General features: G+C 52.8%; 6 protein-coding genes and 1 pseudogene across 6 annotated transcripts; 5 read left to right on the top strand and 2 right to left on the bottom strand.

The window, feature by feature from the left end:
• Window positions 1-159: 159 nt before the first annotated feature.
• SAPIO_CDS8946 (FK506-binding protein 4) lies at window positions 160-1,888 on the top strand (the record flags this gene model as incomplete). Its single annotated transcript, XM_016790467.1, has 4 exons — window positions 160-249; window positions 393-878; window positions 961-1,588; window positions 1,683-1,888. 4 exons carry the CDS (start codon window positions 160-162, stop codon window positions 1,886-1,888), a joined length of 1,410 nt encoding a protein of 469 aa, XP_016639770.1.
• A 1,375-nt stretch (window positions 1,889-3,263) lies between these two features.
• Window positions 3,264-4,089, top strand: SAPIO_CDS8945 (uncharacterized protein; the record flags this gene model as incomplete). Its single annotated transcript, XM_016790466.1, has 2 exons — window positions 3,264-3,733; window positions 3,936-4,089. The coding sequence occupies 2 exons, from the start codon at window positions 3,264-3,266 to the stop codon at window positions 4,087-4,089; spliced, it is 624 nt and encodes a 207-aa protein (XP_016639769.1).
• Window positions 4,090-5,421: 1,332 nt separating this feature from the next.
• Window positions 5,422-10,828, top strand: SAPIO_CDS8944 (uncharacterized protein; the record flags this gene model as incomplete). The annotated part of the gene is made up of 3 exons (XM_016790465.1): window positions 5,422-8,424; window positions 8,504-10,575; window positions 10,645-10,828. The coding sequence occupies 3 exons, from the start codon at window positions 5,422-5,424 to the stop codon at window positions 10,826-10,828; spliced, it is 5,259 nt and encodes a 1,752-aa protein (XP_016639768.1).
• Window positions 10,829-11,584: 756 nt separating this feature from the next.
• On the bottom strand, window positions 11,585-12,468 carry SAPIO_CDS8943 (Nuclear pore complex component; the record flags this gene model as incomplete). Its single annotated transcript, XM_016790464.1, has 2 exons — window positions 11,585-12,140; window positions 12,218-12,468. 2 exons carry the CDS (start codon window positions 12,466-12,468, stop codon window positions 11,585-11,587), a joined length of 807 nt encoding a protein of 268 aa, XP_016639767.1.
• A 1,177-nt stretch (window positions 12,469-13,645) lies between these two features.
• Window positions 13,646-15,803, top strand: SAPIO_CDS8942 (INO80 chromatin remodeling complex Ies1; the record flags this gene model as incomplete). Its single annotated transcript, XM_016790463.1, has 2 exons — window positions 13,646-14,129; window positions 14,257-15,803. 2 exons carry the CDS (start codon window positions 13,646-13,648, stop codon window positions 15,801-15,803), a joined length of 2,031 nt encoding a protein of 676 aa, XP_016639766.1.
• An 889-nt stretch (window positions 15,804-16,692) lies between these two features.
• On the top strand, window positions 16,693-19,840 carry SAPIO_CDS8941 (High-temperature-induced dauer-formation protein; the record flags this gene model as incomplete). Its single annotated transcript, XM_016790462.1, has 5 exons — window positions 16,693-16,788; window positions 16,968-17,693; window positions 17,776-18,381; window positions 18,451-18,694; window positions 18,756-19,840. 5 exons carry the CDS (start codon window positions 16,693-16,695, stop codon window positions 19,838-19,840), a joined length of 2,757 nt encoding a protein of 918 aa, XP_016639765.1.
• Window positions 19,841-20,285: 445 nt separating this feature from the next.
• Window positions 20,286-21,284, bottom strand: SAPIO_CDS8940 (annotated as a pseudogene; the record flags this gene model as incomplete).
• Window positions 21,285-25,925: the final 4,641 nt, after the last annotated feature.

The raw sequence follows: 25,925 nt of genomic DNA, 5'->3' as shown, positions 1-25,925 counted from the left end.
TCAATCCAAGTATCCAACGAGTCTTGTTTTCATCTTTTTCATTTCCTATTTTCATCATCTCCAGATACCCCTAACTCAATCGTCTTCCAAGCTACTCCTGCGAAGACTTTTGCCTCTTTTCATCAGTTTCTAGTATACCCATCTTCACATCCCTACAGAATGCCTTCCGAAGCTCTCGCCATCTACGGCTTGACCGTACCCCCCAATGAGGGCCCTATCCCTGCCTCTACCGTCAACTTCCCTGCCCGAGTAAGTGTCTCTCCGCGTTCGCATTTCTTGGCTCCCCTGTCATTATGTATCAGTCCGAAGTTCGACGACGGCCTCTTTGTTCGCGTGGCACTTCGCGCTTCGTAATGTTTCATCTATACTAACGGGTCTTGGGATGATTCCAGTTCCGCATTACTATGGCTGCCATTGATCCCACTGCCCAACCCCAAGCAGATGCCGAGGGCAACCTGCCTTCCGTCCCCCGCTCCACCGTTAAGCTCATCCGAGTTCCCAGCTCCGACTCTGATGATGAGGACTCCGATGACGATGAGGAGGACGAGTACCTCAAGGCTCTGATCAATGCTTCTTCCGATGATGAGGATGAGGACGACGACGACGAGCCCAACGGCGGCCCCAGCGACCAGTCCAAGTCTAAGAAGCAGAAGCGCGCCGAAGCTCTGGCGAGCCTTATCAAGGCCGTCCAGGAGGAGGAGGGTGATGAGGAGGACTCCGACGATGAGATGACCGATGCTAAGCCCAACGGTGTCAAGAGCAAGAAGGGCAAGGAGAAGGCGACCGAGGAGGACGAGGATGAGGAGGAGGATAGCGACGATGAGGATGATATCCTTGCCGCCGAGGAGCTCGTTATCTGCACTCTCGACACTGAGCGCGTAAGTTTTATTCGATTTGCTATGAGAGACACACATTTGAGGGCTTGCCGATGCTAACCGCCATTTTTCCCCTTGCGCTTAGACCTACCAGCAGCCCCTCGATATCACCGTCAGGGAGGACGAAGAGGTCTACGTCCTCGTTACTGGTACCCACGCCGTGACCCTCACCGGTAACTACATCGAGTCCCTCAACGAGGACTCTGATGAGTACGACTCCGACGAGGATGATGAGGATGACGATGACCTTCTCATTGCTGGCGCCAGCGACGAGGAGAGCGACGAGCTCGACGACGTCGATGGTCCCCGAGTCACTGAGCTCGAGTCGGACGACGAGGAGGCTCCCGCTCTTGTCCCTACTAAGAAGGGCAAGAACAAGCGCCAGGCCGAGGAGGCTGAGGACCTCGATGCCATGATTGCCAGCAGCAAGGACAAGAAGGCCAAGAAGCTCAAGAACAACAAGGGCGAGGCCGTCGCTGCCGAGGAGAAGAAGAAGGAGGCCAAGGGCGATAAGAAGGTCCAATTCGCGAAGGAACTCGAGCAGGGTCCCACTGGTTCCGCTACCAAGGAGAAGGCCGCCGCGAAGAGCGTCAGGACCGTCCAGGGCGTCACTATCGATGACCGCAAGGTCGGAACTGGGCGTGGTGCCAAGAACGGCGACACCGTTGGCATGAGGTACATCGGGAAGCTCCAGAATGGCAAGCAGTTTGATGGTACGTTTATTATTTCACGAGTCCAACATGTTCTCCCTCCCCTCTCTTTGTCTCTCTACAGCAGCATCATGCTAACCTTGGGACGTCAATATAGCCAACAAGAAGGGCAAGCCTTTCACCTTCAAGATCGGAAAGGGTGAGGTCATCAAGGGCTGGGATGTCGGTATTCTCGGCATGGCGATTGGCGGCGAGCGCCGCCTTACCATCCCCGCCAACATGGCCTACGGAAACAAGAGTCTTGACGGCATTCCCGCGAATAGCACCTTGATCTTCGACGTCAAGCTTCTCGAGATCAAGTAAGAAAAAGGACACTCGGGTTTTCCAAGTGTTTTTTTACGAACGGGGTAGGCCGGACGAGGAGAGCTCTCAACACCAATCTCGAAGGATGAGAAAGGCAGTAGTTGGCTCTTACACCTCTCGGCCACTGTGTAACTATACGAAATTTCCTCTCAGCGACGACTCGCAGGGCTCCATTTCGATTCCCCTTCTCTTTTCTTCTTCTTCTCTTATGTTGGTTTCTGGGCTAGGCGATCTCCTCCCTTCGGCTCAATACCTTGTCTGTCTTCTTTCCGAATGTAATGCAGAGTCTCTGACCTGATGATGTTTCCTTTCTTCTTGTAAGGAATCGGGTACCACCTGCTTGATGGGAATGACGAGGCGAGGACAGGCATTGCATTTACTTGGCGTACTCTCAAAAAAGTTGTTTCTCTGGGTTGTCTTTGTTTCCTTTTATACTCTGTCAGTTTCCTGTTGTTTCCTTTGTTCTTTTTTCGGACTCTTGGTTGTCTGTTTCGAAGGTAGAGGATCTGAAAGAAGGATCTTGGTAGTTTACAATTGACACATGAGTTGAGTTTAATCCGAATAATGGGTCGTTTTAAGCTTGTTCTACGTTTCTTTTAAGTGTTTCGTACGTCTAAAGACTCGACGGGAATCGGGAAAGAGACTGGACGATTGAAGTAAGAGCTGGGAAAACAGAAGCGAAAGTCAAAAGGAAAAGAACGGCGCAGTCTAGATCGTTTACAATTGACGTATAAGTCGAGCCTACTCCATACCATGGATTTTTTTTTTTTTTTTTTTTTTTCTTTAAGCTTGTTCTAGGATTCTGTTGATCGTATCGTTTGCCTCCGAAGACTTGACATGAACTGTTCAATATCCAAAGTAAAGGACTGGACAATTGAGGCTCATGAAACTTCCATAAAAATGGCAAAAAAAGAGGATTGAAGCTCCGATGCGGGGAATCGAACCCCGGCCCCTGCGGTGCCTTTTGTTGAAAGCTTGAAAGCGCAGTATACTAACCACTATACTACATCGGATGAATCTGATGACGACTGTGAAGACGCACAGTGCTTAGACTGCAGATGTACCCAAGGGTATCAGCACCCACCCTAGCAATAATTGTGCTAAGGTCAGACTCTGGACAATCATCTCATTTTCAATTGTTGCCTCTTCTCATCTACAACCATCAAACAAACACAGAAAACCATCACTTTTCACAGAATTCAATCCTGTCCATCGACAAGATATTACACTCTCACCTTTATTAATTTCCCCCACTTTATTTGGACACAATAAAGCCGACAAAATACATCAGCCTCGCGTCTTCTCCACGGTTTATTCTCACAAATCGATCGAGGACTAGCAGCCCGCCTCACAATAAACAACCTTTATTTACACAATGGATCTCGTTTCGAGCATCCGAAAATCAGGCTCGCGCGGCGGCGTCAACTTCAGCTGGGATGAAGTCGCCAGCTCGTCGCACCGCGAAAATTACCTCGGACACAGTCTCAAGGCGCCCGTGGGCCGGTGGCAGCAGGGGAGGGATCTGGAATGGTACGCCAAGGGTCCCGGGGGCCCTGCGCGCGAAGGGGAGACGGATGAGGAGAGGGCGGAAAGGGAAAGGAAGGAAGAGTTGAGGAAGGTGAAGGAGGCGGAAGAGGATGCTATGGCGAGGGCTTTGGGGTTGCCTTTGCCTGTTAGGGATGCGTCGGGGGCTAATGCCGTGGAGGTTGGGGAGGGAAGAGGACTTGGCGGGGGTGAGGATGCGGACGGGGAAGAGAAGGGGGAAGGAAGAAGGGAGAGAAGACGTGACGAGGCAGGAAGGAGAGAGAGGAGGAGGGACGATGGTGATAGGAGGGAAAGGAGGAGGTACAGGAGTCGGAGTAGGGAAAGAAGGTCTGAGAGATCAAGGAGGGATGCGAGGGATGCCCGGGACGATGACAGATCGAGGCGTGATGAGAGGGAGGACGGGAGGTCAAGGAGAGAAAGAAGAAGGAGCAGGAGTAGGGGTGGTGAGAGGGATGACAGAGAGACGCGGCGAAGGAGAAGGCATGACCGTGATCGTGACGAGCGATCGGGGAGCGGAGAAAGACGACTGCATCGGAGGCCAAATCGAGATCGAGGCTATGGGCGAGACCGGTCACAATCGAGAGACAGGCCGCACCGCCATTAGGGGGCTACAAGATCAAATTAACGAGCAAGACGACTCCAATCGTGGGTCTTAAGTCCCCGTCACCCATCCTGTCGGGATATCTCGTGCAGTGCAGCCAGCCTTCTTGGCTGGTGTGGGTGTTTGCCAAGAACCGAGAACAAACCAGGGATCATCAACTCCCCCGACTCGGGAGGGAATGGAGACTTTCCTCAAGGCAGAAGCCGGATAGGCTTATCTCTGTCTTTTTACTTTTAGTATGTCGGCGCAATCTCGCCGAATCTTACGACGTCGAAGTATAAACTAAACAAACAAGGTTGCTGCCTCTGGCCCTCAAGTTGAAAGACGTGGAATGGTTCATGAAAATTCAGCTGCAACCATACCCTATTTTAATACCCTCAAAAAACCGTTTCCAGACAGCTGCATGTTATCAACTATTGCATATGATGAAGGGTTGCAAAAGAGTTAATAGTTTCACAGTTTCACTGTTTCCAGTCCTTCTTCCCTGTCTGCAACTACGGGAATCAAACATTACGAGGTAGTAACTACGATACAAATATCTACAAATTTACAGCTACGGTATTTCACAGATTAATCGGGAAGAAATCCAGGATATAAGATATGTAAATGTTAGGTGCGGTTCGCATGGCTGCAAGTGTTGTAACGGTTGTAGGAGGAGCAACTGTCGCAGGACTGATGAAGGACGGTCAGTGGATCGTACCTCTAATCTACAATCCTCTCAACCCTATGATACTACTTTTTGAAGGTTACCAGCCAAGGCGGAACTAGCTTGTATCAGTGCTGTCAGCGCCTTCTCTCGGTATCCTCGGGGCAGATTCGTCGGTCTTAGGGGCTTTTAAACTCCGGCCCTCAAACTGGAGCCTGCCCAGGCTGCTCTGCTGACTCGTTACCCCGCCAAAACAGTGGCGAGACCCCTAAAGCCCATAAATAGATCTGCCCAATCCTGGCTAATTGAGGCCCTGAGACGACGCAACGTCGCAGCCTTGTGCTTACTTACTTACCCCAGCGCCGTGTGCTGCCTGCGCTGGAGTTCAACGAATCGGATTGAAGGTCTCGCCTTCCTCCAGAACTAAACTCCAGACGACATTTGTTTTCACACTTGATCCGTTTGTTCTTCCTACTCGAAGTCGGACTTTGTTTCTTCTTTATATTTCTTTATTTACCCTCTTTAATACCCGCGTGACCTCGCGTTCCTTCACAATCCGACCTTTTCCTTCGTTACACGTCGTTGTCGCCTCCCCGAGAACCTTCGACATTCCTCACGACGACGAACCTCGCCCTACATATTCAGTCTCATCCTAACTCCAACCTCCGGAACCACCATCCCGAAGCCCACGCCGAATTCTCCTCGATAATGAGTTGTTGTTGATCTGTCCTATAAACAAGCATGGATTATGCTCGCTTGAGGGCCACCGCCCTCGCTAGCACTGACGTCGAGGAGGCCGTCACAGTCGATACAAGAGCTTTAATCGACAAGGTCCTTGCTCGATACTCGGGAGAATGGACCACCTTACGAGAGCTCATCCAGAATGCCGCCGACGCGCAAGCCGAATCCGTCGTTATCAAATTCGAAACGATCCCTTCCGTCCAAGTACCCCTGCCTTCTACCTCGAACCAGTCCGAGCTGCTCAAACATGTCGTGGTCAACCATACGTTGAAGCGTCTCGTCGTGCGCAACGACGGACAGCCCTTTACGCAGACCGATTGGGGACGGTTGAAGAGGATCGCCGAGGGTAACCCAGACGAGACCAAGATTGGTGCATTTGGTGTTGGTTTCTACAGCGTTTTCGCCGACTGCGAAGAGCCCTTTGTCAGTTCGGGTAATGAGGCCATGGCGTTTTACTGGAAGGGCAACGCACTTTTTACGAAGAAGTCCCAGCTGCCGGCGGATCAGTGCTCGCCTCATACTACCTTTGTCCTCGACTACCGCAACAATACGACGCCCGTGCCTAATCTTCTTTCGGTTTGCCAGTTCTTGGCTACGAGTTTGACATTTGTCGCGTTACAGAGGATGGAGTTCTGGGTTGATGATTGGAAGTTGTTGTCTCTGCATAAAAAGATCTCCCCGAGCGTCGAAGTCTCCATTCCGCGAAACTTCGTAAAGACAACGTCGGAGGGGATGATGACGGTAGCTACTGTCGAACGCATGAGCACCCAAATAGACGCATCGTACATGGTCGGCATCGGATGGAAAGCCAAGACCTCTCGGGGAAAGACAACGGAAACCTTTGGCGGTCAGATTGCGGATGCCCCGCTGATCAAGAGCTTCTTTGCTAAGTTCTCATCCTCCGCCCAGTCGGCGCAAAAGGCAAAAGCCCAAGCCCAAGCGGAAGAGGCCGCGGCGCAAGCCGCGATCTCTGAGGATATCACTGCAGTCAAGTCTTCTACTATTTTCCTTGGCGTCACGTCTGCTCAGCTGCAGACAAAGGTATCCAAGACTTTCTCTTCGGAGCTGGAGCGTGCGACGAAGAAGCCGCCACCCAGGATGGCGAAGCTCGCCATCCTTACCTCTTCATATGATGAGGCTATGGCGTCCGCGAATACGAACAAGACGGGCACCGCTCTCAACTCGGCCGACGTATTTGCCTCTGTACTACCTAACAAGAAACCTGGCGGCCGAATCTTTATTGGTTTCCCCACCATGCAGACGACCGGCGCAGGACTCCACATCTCGGCGCCGTCGGTCATTCCCACCGTGGAACGAGAGGCCATAGATTTGAATGCTCGCTACGTCAGATCCTGGAACGTCGAGATGCTCCGAGCCGCCGGCATCATCATCCGACTTTCTTTCGCCGATGACATGGACAAGTTAGCCCAACGCATCAACGCCTCGATCCCACAGGGAGGGAAACTTACGAGCCAAGTGGTGTCTAAGCATCTTCCTGAGGCGATGCACATCTTCAAGACCTATACCTTCGACGACTCTACCCCCAGCGCGCAAGTTGGTGAGATTATCGAACAATCTTTCTGGACTTCCTACAAGGATGTAAAGTTCAACATTTATTCCACGCGCGGCGTGAAGCTCACCTCGGACGTGCGAATTCCTTCGGAAGAACTCGGGCAGTTCGTCGATGGGCTGCCAACTGTGCCCAAAGAATTGATGGAAACCCAATTCTATAAGAAACTCTCCGACTTTGGCGTCCTTTCGCGGATCACCCTTCAAGACATACGTGACGAACTTAGTGCCAAGGCTATGACCAAGGACCAGCTGACGTCCTTCATTAAATGGGTTTCCAAGATGGCTCTAAGCGGAGAGCTCGACAAAGGGGTGACGAAGAGCTTGGTTGATGCGGCTGTGGCGACGATCAGCGACGAGAAGGGGGAGAAAGGTGGAATAGTTGCCCTCTCCGTCATCAAGAACTTCGTTACCGCAAACAGGATACCACCGACACTCCCTCTCCCTCCTGACACCCTGCCATTTGCATTTACGAATCATTGTTCGAATGCTGAGCTAGCGGCGCTTGGATGGGAGCCTCTAGAGATTTTTCCGTGGTTACAGTTCCTGATTCGCACTGCTTCGCAGAGGCCCGACAATCTCAACATGACCAAGTCACCGGACTTTTCCAAGCAAGTACTTATTGTGGTCAGTAAGAGCTGGGACAACATGTCCCCCGGAGCGAGGGCTGGTATAGCACCACTCCTTCAACAGTACACTGTCATCCCCACGAAGCTTGGTATGAAGAAGCCCGAGGAGTCCTTCTTCCCCAACGTAAAGCTCTTTGACGATTTGCCCGTCATCGAGAACTTGGGACAGGTGAAGGAGAAGCTCCTCGTTGCCCTCGGCGTCCGGAAGACCTTGGACCTTGAAACCATCTTTGCAAGGCTTCTTTCTCCTTCCTCTGGCGAGCAGAAGTGGAGCCATGTCGAGCTCATCAAGTACCTAGCCTCCGTTCGTGCCGATATCCCAACCGGCGATATGGTGAAGCTTAAGAACTCGGCGATTTGCCCGGCTGAAGCTGGACCTCCGGGCATGGGTCGATTCAAGGGGACGACTAAGCTCTACAAGGTTTCGGAACTCTTCGAACCCCAGGACTCCCTGCGAGGTCTCGGCTTGCCAATCCTATACTGGCCCGGTGCGCTTCCTCCTCGAGGCGCAGAGTCGCATTTTTTGTCCGTGCTCGGCCTGCGAGCGTATCCAACTGCGGCCGAACTGGTTGAGGTGATGGCATCGCCGGATCTCCGAACTCGGGAGAACGCCAGGACTTACTTCATCTCGAAGCATGTTGTCAATGGGTATGGTAATACCAATATCGCGGGCACGAACAAGGCTATCTTGCCGATTGAAGGAGATGAGAATACGCTTGTGCCGCCGTCGGGTTGTTTCACGGAAGAAGGAGCGTCGACTTTTGGGTTCAAGGTGCTCAGACGTGGCCTAGTTCCACATGCCCTGGTAAGGACCCCTTCTTGAACGCCTAGGAGGCAGGGTGTTTTTCGGGAATTGATTCATTTAATACTAACCATTTGAACAGAAATTCGGCGTTGCGAGATCCCCTCCCATCGACGAGTGCATCAAGCAGCTCCTCGCACATCCTCCCCTGGACGCGACAAGGGCCACTCTACTCTTCGGTTACTTTGCACAACGACTTCCTGATATGAAGGAGCCGAACGTAGCGAAACTTCGGAATGCGGCAATCATCCCTATCAATCCGCCCAACGAGAAAGGTAGTGTTAGGTTCACTAGTCCGTCCCTTTGTTACCTCGGCCGCGATTCTTCGTATGCCGACATCTTCGACTTTGTCGATTTTGGCAGCACGGCCAATGCATTTTTGTTCCGTTGCGGCGCTCGAACGGAGCCTACCAAGCGTGAACTTGCCGAGCGTGTTTGTCAGGAGCCGGCGCGGCTTCTCGGTATGCTGCAGGTGGATAGGTATCTCAATCTTCTAAGGTCTCTTGCGGAGAGCTCTGCGGTTCTCAAGTCGGACAAGACGTTATGGACGAAGCTGCAGAATTCCAAGTGTCTGCTTGCTTCCAGAGTAACTACAGCTACTACCAACGGCGCGAGTGACGATTACGAAGACGAGACGGAGATGAGGCAATATCACCTAGAGGTTCCTTCGAAGATTGTCGTTTCGGATGATTTTATCAGCTTCAGAATCTTCAAAAAGTTTCTACTTTGCGCGCCCGAGGAGGAAACCTTGGAGAACTTCTACCTGATGCTCGGAGCTCGCCGGTTGAGAAGTTTGGTTCAAGAGAACCTCAACATGGGGCCGCCCGTGAAAATGCCTGAGAAAGCGGAAAAGCTTCGAAAGCATGTGGTTGAGAGGACGAAGATCTTCTTGCATGAGTATGCCAGCGACAAGAAAGATATTATCAAACATGACGCGAAATGGTTGGAGAAGAACCTGACGGTTACGCTGGTCCAGTCAATTTCTCTCCGGAGACAACTCGAAAATCATGCAGAGACGCACACCGAAAGGAGGTCTGCGGCAAGCAAGAGTGATCGTGGATCTTGTGTCCTTTACGTGGCGGCTTCGGGGACACCTGACATGTACCAGATAGGTCAGGCACTTTGCCAGGTGATCCTTTCCAGACACAACCACCAGTCGTACACCTTCTTCGAGCCGCTCCTAACGCTAGATCTGTTGGGACTGCGTTCGCGCGGTTACAATGTCGAGCGCATCCTGCGGGCCAAGGCGGCCGAGGCCAGGATCGCCGAGGAAGAGAGGCGCAAAGCTCTCGAGGAGGAGATGAGGCGTGTCCAGGAGAGAGAGGCCAAATGGCGCGAGAGCCAGGCGAACATTATCGCAGCCAATGAGAGGCAGCAGAGGGAGCTGAAGGAGCAGAAGGAGCAGATGCCTAGCATGCCGGGGGCGTTTGGCGACGACGGCGACTTGCCGCCCAGCCCGCCTCATGTGAAGAAGAGGAGGAGTAGGGGACTCTTCTCTAACCTGACTAAGCGCCTCGGTTTTGACACCGGAAGCCAGGACGACGATGATAACAACTCGTCGAGCCAAGCAGGACCGAGCAACGCACCGACCGGTGGTCAGCAACCACAGCAGCAGCAGCAGCAAGAGGGCCAGGTCAGCAACCCGGCTTTGGTACACGAAAACCTACTCAGTGCTATCAACGCCTCGCGCCCCTACGGCTCGAACGAGTTGTTCTCGGAACCAACTATGAATCAAGTCCAGGAGCAAGGAACCTACTGTGACAGCACCCACGGCAAGAACCTAACCTTCATTGCCGAGGCCTCTTCGGGCATGAAGGTCTTCGCCGACCGCGGCGTCGAGGACCCGCAATCCTTCTTCTCCACCAACAGCGGTGCCGTCAACGCCTTTGCGAACCTCCTCCGCGAGATGGCGGACATTTACAAGGTCGCGCCTAGGGTACTTCACATCTTTTACGACACGGCCGGCGGCACGATCGCGTTCAACTTGAACGGCAGCCTGTTCTTCAACTTCCGGTTCTTCATGCAACTGCATGCTACGGGCATGGCGCAGCCGCAGGCGAAAGCGGAGGCGGGGATTTGGTGGTGGGTTGTTATGGCGCATGAGCTTGCTCATAACCTTGTTAAGACGCATAGTTCTGATCACAGCTTCTACACGTATGTTTCCTCTTCAGTTTCATTTTTTTTTTCTCTTCTGAGACTATCGTTACTAACAATCGCCTCTAGTGAGTCCTTTATCCAGGAATACTACGTGAACCTGATGAGAAGGATCGCCAGGTGGGACGCCGCAGCCGGATCGCCTGCTCCCCTACCGCCCTCGCAATCTTCTCGACCGCGTGCTCCTGCCAACCCTCCGCCTCCGTATACGGAACAGACGGTGCACAGGCCTCCGAATAATCTGTTCGATTAGGAGTCGTCGGATTCGGATGTTTTCGTGTTTGAGGCGGGGCAGGGTAGAGTTGTCCGACCGCCGAGACTGCGAGATTATCGGGGACTATAGACGAGTAACGAGTATTTGGGAGGGAAGAGAAGCGTGTATTGATGGATTGGACTACAGTCCGACAGCATTAATGGCGAGATGGCTGGGAAGATAGATAGACTTTGTGATTTGGGTTGTCTCTTTTTTTTCCCCTGCTTTTTTTTTCCCCTTTTTGTACTCAAAGTCTTTTTCGTTGAATGCATAGCTGGGCATGGGAAGGGAAACCGAGCATAGCATCTTTATTTCCGTTGTTTTCAGTCAAATTTCTCGGAAGAAGGATGGGTTTCTATAAACGGGTGGCATAGATTTTCTTCCTTGCATAGAGCAAGCGATCGATAATACAAAGCAAACTTCTCGATGTTCTCAATATCTTTCGACTTGTGGCCTGTACTTCCCAATCAAAGTCAGTGTAGGAAGGGTATGGGTTGTTTTATTTCGTAAATCATACAAAATCCAGGGCTATTACTTTTTGGATCTTCGTTTCCTCCACCATTATCAACAAGATGCAAAAAAGACCCTAGGTAGAGAAGGTTTCGTAATGTACAGGAACACAACACCTCTGTTTCGTACTGGACATATTCTTCATCCTCACCTCTAACCCAGAAGGAAAGGAAAAAAACCAGCTCATATAAACCCGAAGCACGTAAACACCCGTTCATCACCGCTCATATCCCCCTCTTCATCAACTCATTGCATCCAGGAGCCCGAGGACCTCCTGCCCTTCTCATACAACCACTTGTTATTCAAACCAACACTCGTCTTCTTCGTCCCCGAGGGACTAGGCGTCGCAGGCTCCGAGAACAAGCTGCTTCCCGATGCACGCAGGGGACTAGGCGACCCGAACGAAGACCTCCGGCCATTACCACCATTAAGCGAAGGATTGAACCCGCTCTTTCCGTTCAGGGGACTCGCGGAGGGCGAGTACGGTGAGGGCGAACCCTTGGCAGCAGTAGCGGAAGCCTTGTTAAGACTGCTGCTGCTTCCGCGGGCGGAGAGCGGAGAACCCGTTATAGAGGGCGTTCGGGAGTAGCGCGGCGGGGTGCTGTAAACGGCGTTGGGGGTGGGAGGGGCCGAGCTTGGGGGTAGGCCGAGGAGTTTGCGCTGGCCTGGGGTCAGGGGGATATCGGAGATGTCGTCTTCGGTGCGGAAGAGGGGGAGGAGGGCGAGGCCTATGTTGAGGATGGGGAGGGCTTGAAGGAGGAGGTAGGCCCAAGAGAGGATGTTTTTGGTTTGGTGGCTGATGCTGTGAGAGTAAATTTGCGTTAGTCTTGGATGAAGCCACGATTGGCTGTTTGGGGGAGGGAAAGGGCATAGACCTACATATCTGGGCTGAAAAAGGAGGTGACGGCGGACTCGGTAACCCGTTGGAGGGCCCAAAGACCGATTAGCGCGGCGATGTTGTAGGCGATTTTGCGGACATTCTTGTCCGTGAACGTGGTGGCGTTGCGACGTCTTGTGATTTCGCGTAGGCGCGGGTGGGACCAGTTTCCTGGGCTCTCGGCGACGGGGGCTGGGGTGATGGGTCGTTGGGGGGTCCGCGCGGACACGACTCTTGTACCAGAGGCAGACATGGCTTTGCCGGGTGTTGAAGGGTGCTGTTTGTTTGAGCGTTTGTTTGGGATGGGGGGGACGGGTTCTTAAGGCGGTGGCGTTTTTTTGTTTTCTTTCTGCGCACAAAAAGGTTGGATCGGGAGAGGCGTTTGGAGATGGGTCTGCGGATGGAGTCTACCTCGGGAGGATATCTGAGTTAGGAAAGTGGTCTTGCGTCGAAGTTCGAAGAAGAATAAGGGAAATATGTATGGGAGGCAAACCTTTTGAGAATGAGAATTTACCCTGCTATATGTTAGTATGTCGTCGGAATGGGTGGGCTGGGGTTGCCCCGAGGCGGCGCAGTTTGTTGATTTGGAGCTGGCGATGTTTTGATGAAGACATTCCAATCCTGGAGGTTAGTGACAATTTCAGGTGTGCCTGAAAGCTGAGGAGGTCAAGCCACATCAAACGTTGATGGATTGATGTACCAGCCACGGGGGGGTTCTGGGGGGTGGCTGGAGCTATTAAACTAATTGATCTTACACTATGAAGTACGAAGTAGTGCCCAGACTCCTGTAGAATTAATGTGCAGTAGTGTACAGGATTGGACAAGTAAATTGCTTGGCTGGAAATGTACCCTTATTTGCTAGTGCCATCAAATCAACTCGCAACTTTACTCCAGACCCGTGATTCTTAGAAAGCCTGCCCCATTCTCAACTGAACTGCATCATCAGACAAGGTGAACCCGCCTCAATACTTCCATTCCACGATTTTATTTCCACCCTTTCATTGTCACCACATTCACCACATTCATCGCAAATCAGCCTCACGCACATTGCTCTACTTCATCCTCGCTATCCTATCTTGCTATTCCCTAATTCTAATTTCTTTCTTCTTTCCTCCTCAGCACCTCATTTGTTCCCTAGATATACACGAACCGTCGCGAAACAACGGACACAATTTTTTGGACCTCGATCCGAATCGAGACTAGAAAACTATGCACCGCTGACGCGACACCATCGCCTCATCATCCTTCATCGTTTCCACCGCTTTTGCGCTCGTCGATTCCCCCAGCATCATTGATTGAGTCTTTTCGGGTTTTCCGTTCTTTTTAATTTCCATAGAAGGAGTTCTGAGAGGGTCGCGATATAGAGGGCGCATTCGGGAGCAACTACATCACAGGCCGCCATCTCTTTCCTTGGTCTCCTCTCCCCCACGATGGCCTCCCCCAACTCGTCCGACCTCGAGGCCCCGAGCTCGCCCGTCCGTGCCGAAAAGTCGTTCGTTTCTCACGTCGAAGATGACGATACGAGAATGATGGACGCAACTCCCGAGCCTGTCGAGAAGGTCTCTCGGTCCAAGGGCAAAGCGTCGCACGCCAAGGACCAAAATACGCAGTCGGTCATTGGCAAGATTCGGCATTTGAAGAAGGAGGACGGAGAGCCGTTGTGGCGAGCCGACATCCAGTACGACTGGCTGAAGGCCATTTTCGACGACGAGACCAAGGTCTTTACGAACAGCTACGAACCGGAGAAGCTTGGCAAACAGTGCTTTGCCGATCTATATATCGACACGATGGCGAGGAGCAGCAAGACTAGCAAGGTGCTACGGGACAAACTCCTTAGTGATCGGGATGCCGCCAAGGGCATGGCCATGGTGTGTCTGCTTGTCAACATCGGACGCATGAATACCACGTTGAACTGTAAGCGATGACCCTTTCCAGGGCACGGCTAGGAGCCTGGCTTCTGCAGTTATTACCCTGCGAGCGATTTCTCGCTTGCCCTCCATTCTTTGTTCTTTAGCTTGCTAACTCTAATGTTTGTCTGTAGTCTTCCCCGAGATGCGAGCTCAACTACGCACATACCACGCTATCCCATCCCTGCAGGCCCGTCAGGACCCTCACGCCTATAAACAGCTCCAAGATGCTCCTCGTCTAAAATCGATTCTCAAGGGTAGTATGGAGGATCGAGAAGAGCCCAACTCGCTTGTCGGCATTAAAGAGGCGAACATCCCCCGCACGAACCCCGTCGCTCTTCTGTTCATCATATGCGCCGCTGCGCAGAAGATCGCCGAGTTGCATTTCCCCCAAGGCCAGGAGTTCCATGACCTGGTAATGAAGACGAACTTCACTAGCCACTCCAGGGCTAGGGCGTTCCTATGGTTGATGTGGTTCTACCTTGAGTCAGACTTTACTGAAGAGGGCTGCGAGGAAAACCCCTTTGGCCCCGGCGTCGACTACGGTCTCGACGTTGCGAACCAGGGAGTGCCTGTTCTCGAAGAGATGTCGGAGGAAGAGATTGCGTTGGAGAACGTCGATACTGCCGAGGAAATCGAGTTTGGCAACGAGAAGCAGAAGATGAGAGCCAAAATCTTGGAGGCCGATCAAGCTTACATCGCGGATACCCAGGTCAAGCGAGGATCCCGCAGCCGAATGCTCGCGGACGAAGGACCTGCCATCCTACCCCGTATCCGCCCTTCGAAGCACGAGTCCGATATTGATAGCACTAGGTCGACTCCGCCCCCATCGAGGGTCATGGCACGACAGGCGGCCATTGGTAGTGCCAGTCGCCGCGGCATGCCTCCCAAATACACCATCCTCGAGGCTTCCTCACCCGCCGGCCCCGGTCAGCTTGACGGCGTCGTGACGCGCAAGCCGCGCCCACCTACCGCGCACCAACTAGCCGTGGAGCGCCACCGAAAGGAGCAAGTCGACCATATCCTCGATCGTGGTCTCCGCAAGCACTACCACAAGGTTCGCAAGCTCAGGCGCCAAGACGGTGCCATCTACCGCGCTGCAGTCCGTATCAAGGCCATGTCGGATGAGCTTGCCTTCCAAAACAGCGACGGAGAAGATGAGCCGGGCCGCGGTATCTTCTCCTCCATGAAAAAGGACGATTTCCCCTTCCGCTCGGCCGGGCCCGGCGGATTGTGCCAGCTCAAGACGGAGCCGGACGATTTCGGCGAAGAAACCAACACTTACTTCGCCGCCGTTCGCCGCGCCGTTCGGCGACTGAATCGCTGGGCCGACCTCGAGGATAAGAGCGTCATCCGCCCGATCAAGCGCAAGAGGGTCCAGCAACCCGAGTCCCAGGACCTTGGTGACGACGAACTCGACAGCTTCAGGGAGGACATAGACATTCAGATTAACGGTCATAGCACCAAGGACCACGAAGAGTCGTCGTCTCGCAAGGGCAAGAAGGATAAGGCGGCTAGTGAGGATGTTGATGCCAATGGCGACGTCCACATGGATGATGCGGACGAGCATGATGGAGACAAGCTTACGCCGCGACCTGAAGAGGACGATGAGATTGAGGAGACGCCTAGGCCCAAGGCTCGGCGTGTCTCGGCTCTCATTGATGAGGCTGATGCTGATTAGTGGGTGCCAATTTGGATAGGCCTCAAGGGTGAAGAGCGGGAAGACCATTCCCCGCAAACTGGCCGGTGAATGTGCCAGCTTCTGTTTTTTCTTTTCCGTCCTGTCTTTCTTTTCTTTTCTTGTTCATGTTTGTTCGACCATCCGGGGATTACAAGGGATACGGCGCGGTGTTATGCGGGGTGCGAGCTCAGTTACTATTCAAGCCGGGCCGGTTGTTTGTTTTACTACGATGTACCTGTTTGGGATGGGGAAATGTACAATACCCGTATGTGTTTGCACGGGACGGATGAACGGATAGGAGTGTTTTACAGTTTAAAACTGGGCAAAAAATAGATTTGATTTCTTTGTCGAATATCGTGCGTGTCCGTAGAGGATTCCAACTCGCCTAAGACTTGAGAGAATGAGCCCTGGAAGTCTACAACTCCGAGGATGACCTAGAGCTATTCTAGTACCTGTGTACTTCGTATGCCCGCTGCAAACGATGTCGTCGGCTTTCCGTGTTAGAATGCCAGACGCTCAGGCAATCTTAGTCATCACTGATAAGAAGGGGAGAAGGGGAGATGGGTGACATTGAAGGGAAGTTGACAGGTACCCACAGGAGCAAATAGCGTCGAAGTGTACATCCAAAGTACCTTCCCACTTTGACCACGTCTTCGACGAGCGAGACTGTACCTTTGTACTTGCCGTAACTTCCTGGACTTCGGACTTACTCCAGACTTCATTGTGTGATCAGAGGAAGGCCATCACCAGCACCTCGCCACTGAAATCACTCCTCCCGAACGACCCCTATTGAACGAGAACGAAGACAATAATAATCCCCGGCTTTCCGTTGTTGCCGCGGACACTATGATAATCAGCCTCAACCAGCTCCGCTAACCGTGCTCCAACAATGGGTGCTAGTAGCTCGAAACTGGTGTTCAAGAAGGGCATCTTCAGGCTCTCTGAAGAGCGGCACATACCTGCCGACGATCCGTACTGGACCTCTGTGAGTTCCCTCCTTCGAGAAGAAAATAAGAGACGAAATTTGGGGAACTGCAGCTATTCAGGGCCAGCTGCGGTTTCCTCACCCTCCCGCCCACTTCTGATATCGCAATCGTCTCTACCAGCTATTGCGTTGGCCCTAGCTCTGCATGGCCAGCTTTACTAACAGTGGTCCTGCTCCAGTTTTGGGAGCTCCCCGAGTCCTCCGAAGATGTCTTCAGCCTCTTCTCAGCCTCCGACATCCGTCGAACCCGAGACAAAGCCCTCGAGAACCTCGAAACCCTCATCCTCGCCATAACCTCCCGCCTCTTCATCCTCCGCCACCACCCCTCCTTCCCCGACCCCGAATTCGCCCCCGACCGCGACGCCCTCAACTGCATCCGCGTCCTAACCCGCCTGCTCCCCTACCTCTACGAGGCCGAGAACCTCCAGCAATGGGAAGAACGCTTCTTCTGGGGCGCCCGCCGCAAGCGCACGCGCAAGTCCGTCGTCGCCAACGAGATCCTCTTCGACGGCGGCACCGGCGACGGCCTCGACGGGCTCACGAGTCCCCGCCCCAAGCTGGACGAGTTCGAGGAGGCGAAGCCGTTGGCGGAGGAGCTCATCGATACGCTCGTCGATCTGATGTTCTTCTCGGGCTTGACGCTGCCGAGGCAGGCGAATGGGAAGCCCAAGGTTACGTATGCGATTTGGCAGAGCGGTGTCGGGTGCAATGCGTCGGTGGCGACGACGAAGGAGTTTGAGAGTAATAGGATAGAGATTCTGAGGTTGCTTTTGACGTTGGCGGGGAAGAGCATGTATATGACGCCGGCGGTGCTGCCGCAGAGGGGAGTGAGGGTGTTAACGCACCTTTGTACGTGTCCTGATAAGCAGATTGTGCTCTCAGTGCTTTGCTCGCTGCTGAATACGGTAAGTTGTTGGAAGACCGCGAACCCGCATAATGGCAGGTTAGGGACGTTTGAAACTGATAAATCCCCCCCCAAAACAATAGTCTCTCAAGTACAATCCCGCTAGTTGGAGAGTACCGTACAACGCCCTCGTTTTCAAGGACGCCAAGCAAGTCCTTGTGACATATACCCTTCAACTCCTTCTAACCCTCTTACTATATCCGATCCCAGAGGACCAAGATAGCACTGGCGCACCGAAGCGCAACTACTACCGCCACTTCCTGGGCCGGCTCCATCGGCCCCAAGACTTCCAGTTCATCGTCGACGGCATGACGAGAGTCCTACAGCAACCCCTACAGGAAAAGACGTCATACATTCCCGCGGGGACTCATTCGACGGGGACTCTGGTGCCCGAGATGATGATGCTGTTCTGGGAAATTACGCAGTGCAACAAGCGCTTCCGGTCCTTCATCATCGACACAGAGCGAGTCTACGACTTTGTCATATTAACAGTCTTTCATGCCTTGGAGTACAAGTCGGATCCGTCGAAGCAGGGCGTGGTGCGGATGTGCGCTTTCCTGCTCCAGACGCTGAGCGTTGAGAAGAACTTTGGCGTCAACTTGAATAGGTACTTCGAGACGCAGGAGACGTTACCGCCTTCGATTCGGATTGCAGGGTTTAGCGGCACATATGCCGACTTTCTCATTCATGTATGTTTCTCACAAAGAATTGCCCTTTTCCCTATATGAGTCTGAATCGCTGCTAACTAATGGGAACAGTCCATCTACAACTTGATCACAGGGAGTCAGGGCAAACTCACGGCGATCTATCCGGCCCTCGTGGCTGTCATTAACAACATTGCTGCGTATATCGAGGGCCTCAGCTCAGCGTCGTGCTCAAAGTTGATGCAGCTCTCTTCGTCCATGTCTTCGCCGTCGTTCCTCCTTGCGAATGATACGAATCATAGTCTTCTCCGCTCTCTCCTCGAGGCAATGAACGCCATCATCGAGCACCAATACAAGAGTAAGTTTTGTTTCTTGTTCACCAAGCGCGTGGGCCGTCGAGTACTAAACGAAGGATGCAGAAAACCCCGCCTTCGTGCACGCCGTGTTGAAGAACCGGAAGAAGATCGAAGCCCTACGAGCCTTTACGCTAGAAAGCGGTCAAGAGGAAATCGAGAGGCGCAACCGCCAGAGAAAGGAAGCCGCCGAGCACGGCGGTGAGCACCACGAGTCTGTGCGCAGCTCGGTTGATAGCATCAATAGCCACCATGCGGCGACGGCGCTTCACCCTCACTCCCCCGCCGTCAGCGACGTGCCCGAGGAATCCGGCGCCTTCGCCATTGGAGACGACGATAGCGATGACGATGAAGACGACCACCGCCCCACGCCCGCACAGTCCACGACGAGCGAGAATCCCTCGCAGGCCTCATCGGCCGTCGACGTCAACGATGCCGTGCCCACCCAGCTCCGTGGCATGTCCGAAAAAGCCCGCGGCAAAATGCCCGCCGGCACCCCCACCTTCTCGCGCCAAAACAGCACAACAAGCCTCCTCGAGAGCCACCATCGTTCCTCAACGACCATGTCCTCGCACCCGGGCGGCGGCGGTGCCTTCGAGCCCACGCCCCAATGGATCGAGAGCTGGCTCCCCGAACTGCCCCTCCACACGATGCTAACCGTCATCCAGCAGCTCACGGCTCTCCTCCCGCGCCAAGCCCTCGCGGCCGACCATGCCTCGCGCGAAACCCTCGCGCGCATCCAAGAGATCGAACCCATCGGCATCGACCCTTCCCCGATCCGCGTGCACACCTTCGAGTGGTCGCCGCTCTCGCTCGGCTGGTACGAGTCCCTCCTCTGGGGCTTCGTCTTCAGCGCCGAGATGCAGCCCGCCAAGGGCACCGTGGGCGTCTGGAACGGCACGGCCATCAAGCTTTTCAGGGTCCAGGAGACGGCGAGGACGGGGCCGTCGCTTACATCGCCGAGGGGCGCGGTGGATGCGGTGGGGGATAGTATTGTTTCGAGGATTGGGGCTATTAATCTGAGGACGGCGGGGGATGCGGCGCAGAGGTTGCTTGGGGAGGGGGTTACGATTCATGGGCCTGGTGGTGGGAGTGGTGCGCAGGCTGGGTCGAGGGGGGAGGGGCAGCAGCATAGAGAGGGAGGGCAGTGAAGGGGAGGTGAAGAGGAAGTTGGGATTGGAGTTTGTTTTGTACGTGGGAGTTTTTGTGTATATTGCATTTTGGTAGCGGGGATATTTCTTTCAGCAGGTGGTTCTTTTCTTTGATTGAACGACGATAATATACTTCTTGAGAGGACGATTGGTCTCTGGCCATCTTATTCCTTGGATTGGTGTGTGAACCGGACATAAAAGACTTATTACTTAGGTTGGAGAACTCAATCTGGGTATCACAGTTTATTCCATTTTTGAGTATTATGTCTATACCATGAGAAGACAAAAAGATATCTCCAGCCCCAACTCCAGATATGCAAAATCTATATGCAAAAAAGTAAAGGCCCAGAAAAATAGCAAACCATCAGCAATGATCCAGCACTGCAGGAAACTTCCTCTTCCCAATATCAAGACCAAATATCAGAGTTGCCTTTCAAAAACTGCCTCACAAGATCATATACTCATCCCCATCTACATCCCAATAGTTCTCCTCATCACTCACAACCTCCTCCACAAAACAACCACGGATATTCTCATGATTCGAACAAGATCGCCCTAAGCGCTCCCGCATGGCCAGGCGCTCTTGATATAACCTCTCCAGCTGATCCAGCTCCTCATCAAGCAAGGCGCACTTCGTCCGCCTCTCGTCTCTAGCCCGGTTATCGCACCACTGCGCAACGCCACGATTGATAGCCTTGCCAAGCATCTTCCGCGCAACCGGTTCAGACCAGAGACGACTCCAGATTAAATGCGTCCACGTGAGTGCGTGGAGTGCATCGTTAGCCATTGGGCGATGAGCACAGCAGTGGCAGTTATAGGCGTGCATAGACACGTCGCCGTCCGCGTCGACGAGGGGGTAGACCTCGGCGATGAGGGCTTCGGCGTTGGGGACTTGGAAGAGGGCGTTGAAGTCGGGGATGGTCGAGGTGATTGCTGCGAGAAACTCGATGAAGTTGTCGAAATCAGACGGGTTGGGGATCATCGCGGGATTAGGGCCGGGTCGGCTAGCGACATGGTTGTTGGCGCGGTTCTGCGGTCGCCCTCCAAAGTGTGTGTGATTACGCGCTGGGAGAGCCCCTGATGCTACGGGGAATGGGGCGACTTGGCCCATTTGCGGCTGTATTTGCCGACCGCCAACAACCGGCGGCGCAAAGTATCCGCCTTGATGTGAGGGAAGGACACGATTCCCGTGTCGGCGCCTAGGGTGGTTCCCAGGGCGCTGACGCGGGCCGTTACGATGGCGACCGTCGGTGTTGTGAGGGTGAGGCGCGACTCTGCCCGGGTGGTTCCGTCCGCGATATTGTCCCTCGCCAGCGGGGCCGCGGAATATCCTCTTGCCTCTTACGGGCCGGTTGTCGCCGTTGTTGTAATGGTGTCGACCGTTGCCTCTTTGGAAAACGTTGTTGTTAGTGAAATTGCCGCTGATGTTGCGGCGGCGAGCCATGGCTGCTAGAGCTCCTTCGAGGAGTTGATCGGAAGACTTGTTTTTGAAAAACGTGAACTTGCTCGGGGAAATGAAACTATCGTCAGATTGCCTTTGGCTTTGCTTCGTAGTTCTTCCTCGGTGTGGTTCGCAGTGAATTGCAACAACCATCGGGATCGATATGTCTCCTCATCTTATATTGTCCGAGGATGAGGATGCCTACCATCAAGCGGCCGATATCCCTTCCTATGAATGCCTTTCACTCGCCTCTCATAAAGAGGGCGGCAGGGTTCAAGGGCAACGGCGCGCCTTTTATCCTCCCGTTTCAACAATCCCTCCTCCTTCATTGAGCCTTTTGTGAAAAGGCCAGCATTGTTAATCGTGGTGGGCGCCATCAAGGCCACCCAAGACTCAAAACGTTCCATTGTTGTTAAAGAAACAGCACCGCCACTGAGGCTAAGAAGGGTGAAAGGAGGGAAGTTAAAGAAGAAGAGAAGAAACGGGGAAAAGAAAGCGACGAGATGCGATGACGTAGATGACTGTCAGGCTGGCAGGTCCAGCTGAGCCAACTCGGAAAGCTTGGTGCTGTCCTCTCAAAGCTTTTTACCTTTCTGTCTTCTTCCACTCTGCTCCCTTCTCTTCCACCCATCCACCGATGTGGTCGCCAGGGGGCCTTCCTCAGGCGCGAAACGTGAAGAGAGTAAGGTCGCACGACAATAAGAGTTCAAATAGAAATATAGGACGACAAAATTAGCGCCGGACTCTCTTTGCGGCTCTCCGGGGCTGAGACATTCGCAGAGAACAGGCATCCACATCGTGTATCCACTATGATCATATAGCACCAGGGATGGGCAGAAATAGTATGGTATAGATGGAAAATCTACTGGTCTTTCCTGTTCATATCATTTCCTGCTAGCTATGGGCTTCGCAGCTAGTTAAGTGAGCCATCAGTGGAGCCACGATGGGGTTAAGCTCATGCTGAGGGCTCACATAAACTCGGCGAAAATGGCGCCGTCCAACTTTATCTCAGTTTCCCGGCTTCCTGGGATGTCTGGTAGGATGAGAGAATTCAGTGGAGAGGTTCAAACTGCAAGGGAGATTGTACCCCAGCTTGCGGCGCAAGAGAGACTCCACGGCCGGTAAGATCCGATAAAGCCGTGGCGGCCCAATTCGAATCCATCTTCCATGGCTGTGACCACGAGCGGCGCGTGCTTCGAAAAAAGCAACTGTAAATCCAGGAACCTGGTGTCGCAAATGATGCCCAGATCTTCTGTGTTCCGCGCAGAATCTGGTCATTGGGAGACAACCCACCGTCATCGTTACTTTGTAGGCTATAGCAACCACTGCCACCGCCGCGCTCAAAGGACACTGGAATGTAAGTGAAACAGGAAACAAAGGTCCATGTCTCCAACTTGTGTCTTTGATTTGGCGCCTAGGCACTATGGAGTGTATCCTTTATTGAAAGGATACACGGCTGGCGCGGAAGAAAGAAAGGAGAAATATAATTATAGCTTCACTTGGCCTTTGAAATTCAATTGTAGAAAAAGATTTCCAACGTCTTCGTCGTCATGACTCCTAGTGATACGGGCCCAATGTACCGGCAAGTACTCACTTACGATGCCGCATTAGCGAGACGGCTTGGCATCAACCCAGACACAGCAGAACACAGCAGGGTACTGGTCTCACCGTCGTCTGCAGCTTGCAACGACCGTAGCGTGGCTCACACAGATTCTGCAACCGCCGCAGATCTATCTTCGCCTGGTGAGAAAGTCGGAGAAAAAGAAGCCTCTCAACCTTTCGTCGAGAGCTAGGCTTGGTTCCCGTTCGCGAGTTGCAGCAAGGATCTTCGCCTACATCGAATCTAGATCTCCATCAAGGACCCAGTGTAGGGAGCGGGATGGTGTGCCGTAGGTTCTCGGGGCCCGAGCCTGGCAGAATTTTTGCCAGACTGTCTCGCATTGTTCTTGAAACAAAGCAGCCACCCGAATGCGGCGGCAGCGACGCCCGCGCAGTTCCCACGACGACCACCATCACCTAGTAACCTCGTAACCTCGTACAAAGATGGTGTGGATTAATGTACCATTAACCATTGATCAAATGATATTGTGAGATCTGAATGAGTCCCTGCCACTGGGGCATGGTCGGGCCAAGGCGCGATGACGATGACGAGCTCTTTTGCTATTGTGGAACAAGTAGAGGCAAAGCGCAAAGCTTCCGCTTGATCAAGTATCAATTGATGTCTTTGTCATGGTATCTAAAAGGGGGGGAAAGATACAGAATTCTCAGTGCTCGATTTCAGGTAGCTCTTGATAAAGTCGCCTTGTGTAAGAGCCCTCTATCGACTGACAAGAAACGAAAGACGAGCTCGCTTGATTCGACTCCCATATTGGATTGGAAAACCTCGCTATTCGTACGGATACACATACCAGTGTCTGATTTCGTCCTCGGCTCGATACAGCATGGATGGGAAAATGGGAATTGCTCCAGCACCTCCTATTTACCTGGTAATCGATAGAGTCGACGTCTCTGCCCTGTCCGGCAGAATGACCCCCCGAAGTCCCTGGCTTCGGTGATGCCGGCACGGTTCGGAGGGCGACCTCGGAAGGGGGTTGGCACGTACTTCGTAGGAAAGACGGGAAATATTTCCTTCATCGCCCCTCGTGTTGAGAAAACTAAGGCTAATATTAAGGCCGCTTAAAAAGCAAGTGTAGCTGGCCAAGCCTCCAAAGGATTTGTCCGCGATTAGTATCCGCATCCGCATCTCGGCCAATTTTTCTCGCTCTTCTTTTTTTGTTGGGAATTACAAAACCGGGTGGATGGTGGCAGGACTGGCAAAGAGAGGCGAATGTGATGCATGTCAAAAGATGTCCCAGAAAAACGAAGGGGAAAAAAGTCTTCCCCCAAATCATGTCGCAAAAGACTAAATCATGTCGTGGTGGTTGGTTGCATTCTGTCTGGGCTGGCAATACTTCGTACTCAGACTTCCTTTTGGCGCATGGTGTGGTTAACCTGTTCGATTGTACTTGCCGAATGGCAATTTCTGTTACAAATCGACTCGAAGAGTTGGGAAACCACGGCTTGACCATCACCACCAGATATTCGGCCCATTGATTGATGCGCTAAAGTGAGGTCGATGACCACGTTCGATGACAAAGACAAACTGATCGGGGAAAGCGCTGCTAACGTTGACCTTCATCAGCAGCATCGATGATTGATCTCGATCAATAATACTTCGTACCTTGTAACATCGTCTATCGAAGACGCTAAGAGCTCCATTGTCATGCTAAGCTAGCTCCAAATGGCCCTAGTAACCACACATGAAGGAAAGCACAGGTACGAAACGTTTAAATCGCCACTAGCACGGTCAATGTCAAACTTGTATTGTTACTCTGATAGTTGGGATCAAATCCTTGGGAGTGAGCTTATTCATTGTTATTGCTGGGAGGTTGGGGCTCAACAGGAGTTGTTTCTATGCATGCACGATCCAATTCGAGTTGACGCACGCAAAGTGTGACGCATTGTTGATCTTGTCATCTCGGTATGCAACTCCTTCATAAGCAGGCGTTGCATGTGGCTGATGTGAAATTTTCAATGTTAATTGATCAATCAATTCGCACCTTCTCTGGTTCTGGGCGCTTGGGTCAAGTACGAAGTACAGGTCGGCAAAGATCAGTCGGTTGATTAGTACTGGGACAGATCACTTGGCAAGAGCAGCCTCCAAGTACTCCAAGTATCCAGTCCCAGACGAGAAAGAGCACATGGCTTTCTCTTCTCTTTGGAGCCAAGTCTATTGAGAAGGGTTTATCAATGTTTAGCAGAGATAGTACTGAGTACGAAGACATACCGGGATCTGAGGCTATCGTGAATGAACCCATTCATCCCATTTATACTAATAGTTCTGTTGAACGAAGCGCAAATCCGAAGCTCTGCCCTGACAGTTCGCTCCTTCTCCAAGTCTGACCGCAATAGTAAACTAGTTTACTTCGTACGAGGTAGGAGCTGTGCTATTGTTATGCATAACTGGCATTGTTATCAATGTGATTGCCTGCTATCTTGCGTCATCAGCGTGCTTCATCGCCTGGTGGAAATTCCTGGCATTCGATTTTGTTTACAGGCCCTTGCCACCGCCCTACGATGTCCGTGCCGTCCAATTAGGGCCCGGCCAAGCCCAGCCAGACCTTGTACCCCTGACCGTTACTGCGTGTTTCTGCTAATCATTGCGCAAGGATGTGGTACTGATACAAGCCAGCCCACTTCGCGTACCCTGGGCTTTGAATCGCACCACCATGACCGATTACGCAGTGGTTCTCATGGAAAAAGTGTATGAGACTTTGAGCAACGGAAGACGAAGTACAAGTAGTTATACCTTCTTGAGGTTCTGAACCATGATAAAAGCAGATGTCTCAATTGGCACGGCACACCCCTGCTCTGCCCGCAGTTTTCCACCTCCTCGTCGCTTTCTCACCCAGGCTGATGGTGCGACCGAAGGAATAGCTTCGGTCGGCTAGGTAAAGTAAACTTCCGGTCCTAGACGCCGTCCTCAACCTGACCCAGAGCCTGGGCTTGAGCCAGATCCTATCGTGATGATACCAGGAGGAGGGGACCTTGCCTACCTTGCCTAGCTTCTAAGTCGGACGTATAAAACTATATCTGATCGTGGAT

This window comes from Scedosporium apiospermum (genome assembly GCF_000732125.1).
Source record: "Scedosporium apiospermum strain IHEM 14462 chromosome Unknown SEQ_SAPIO_0132, whole genome shotgun sequence".
Classification (NCBI taxonomy): domain Eukaryota; kingdom Fungi; phylum Ascomycota; class Sordariomycetes; order Microascales; family Microascaceae; genus Scedosporium; species Scedosporium apiospermum.
The sequence above is the reverse complement of the archived record's forward strand: the minus strand, read 5'-3'. Positions and strand labels throughout refer to the sequence as shown.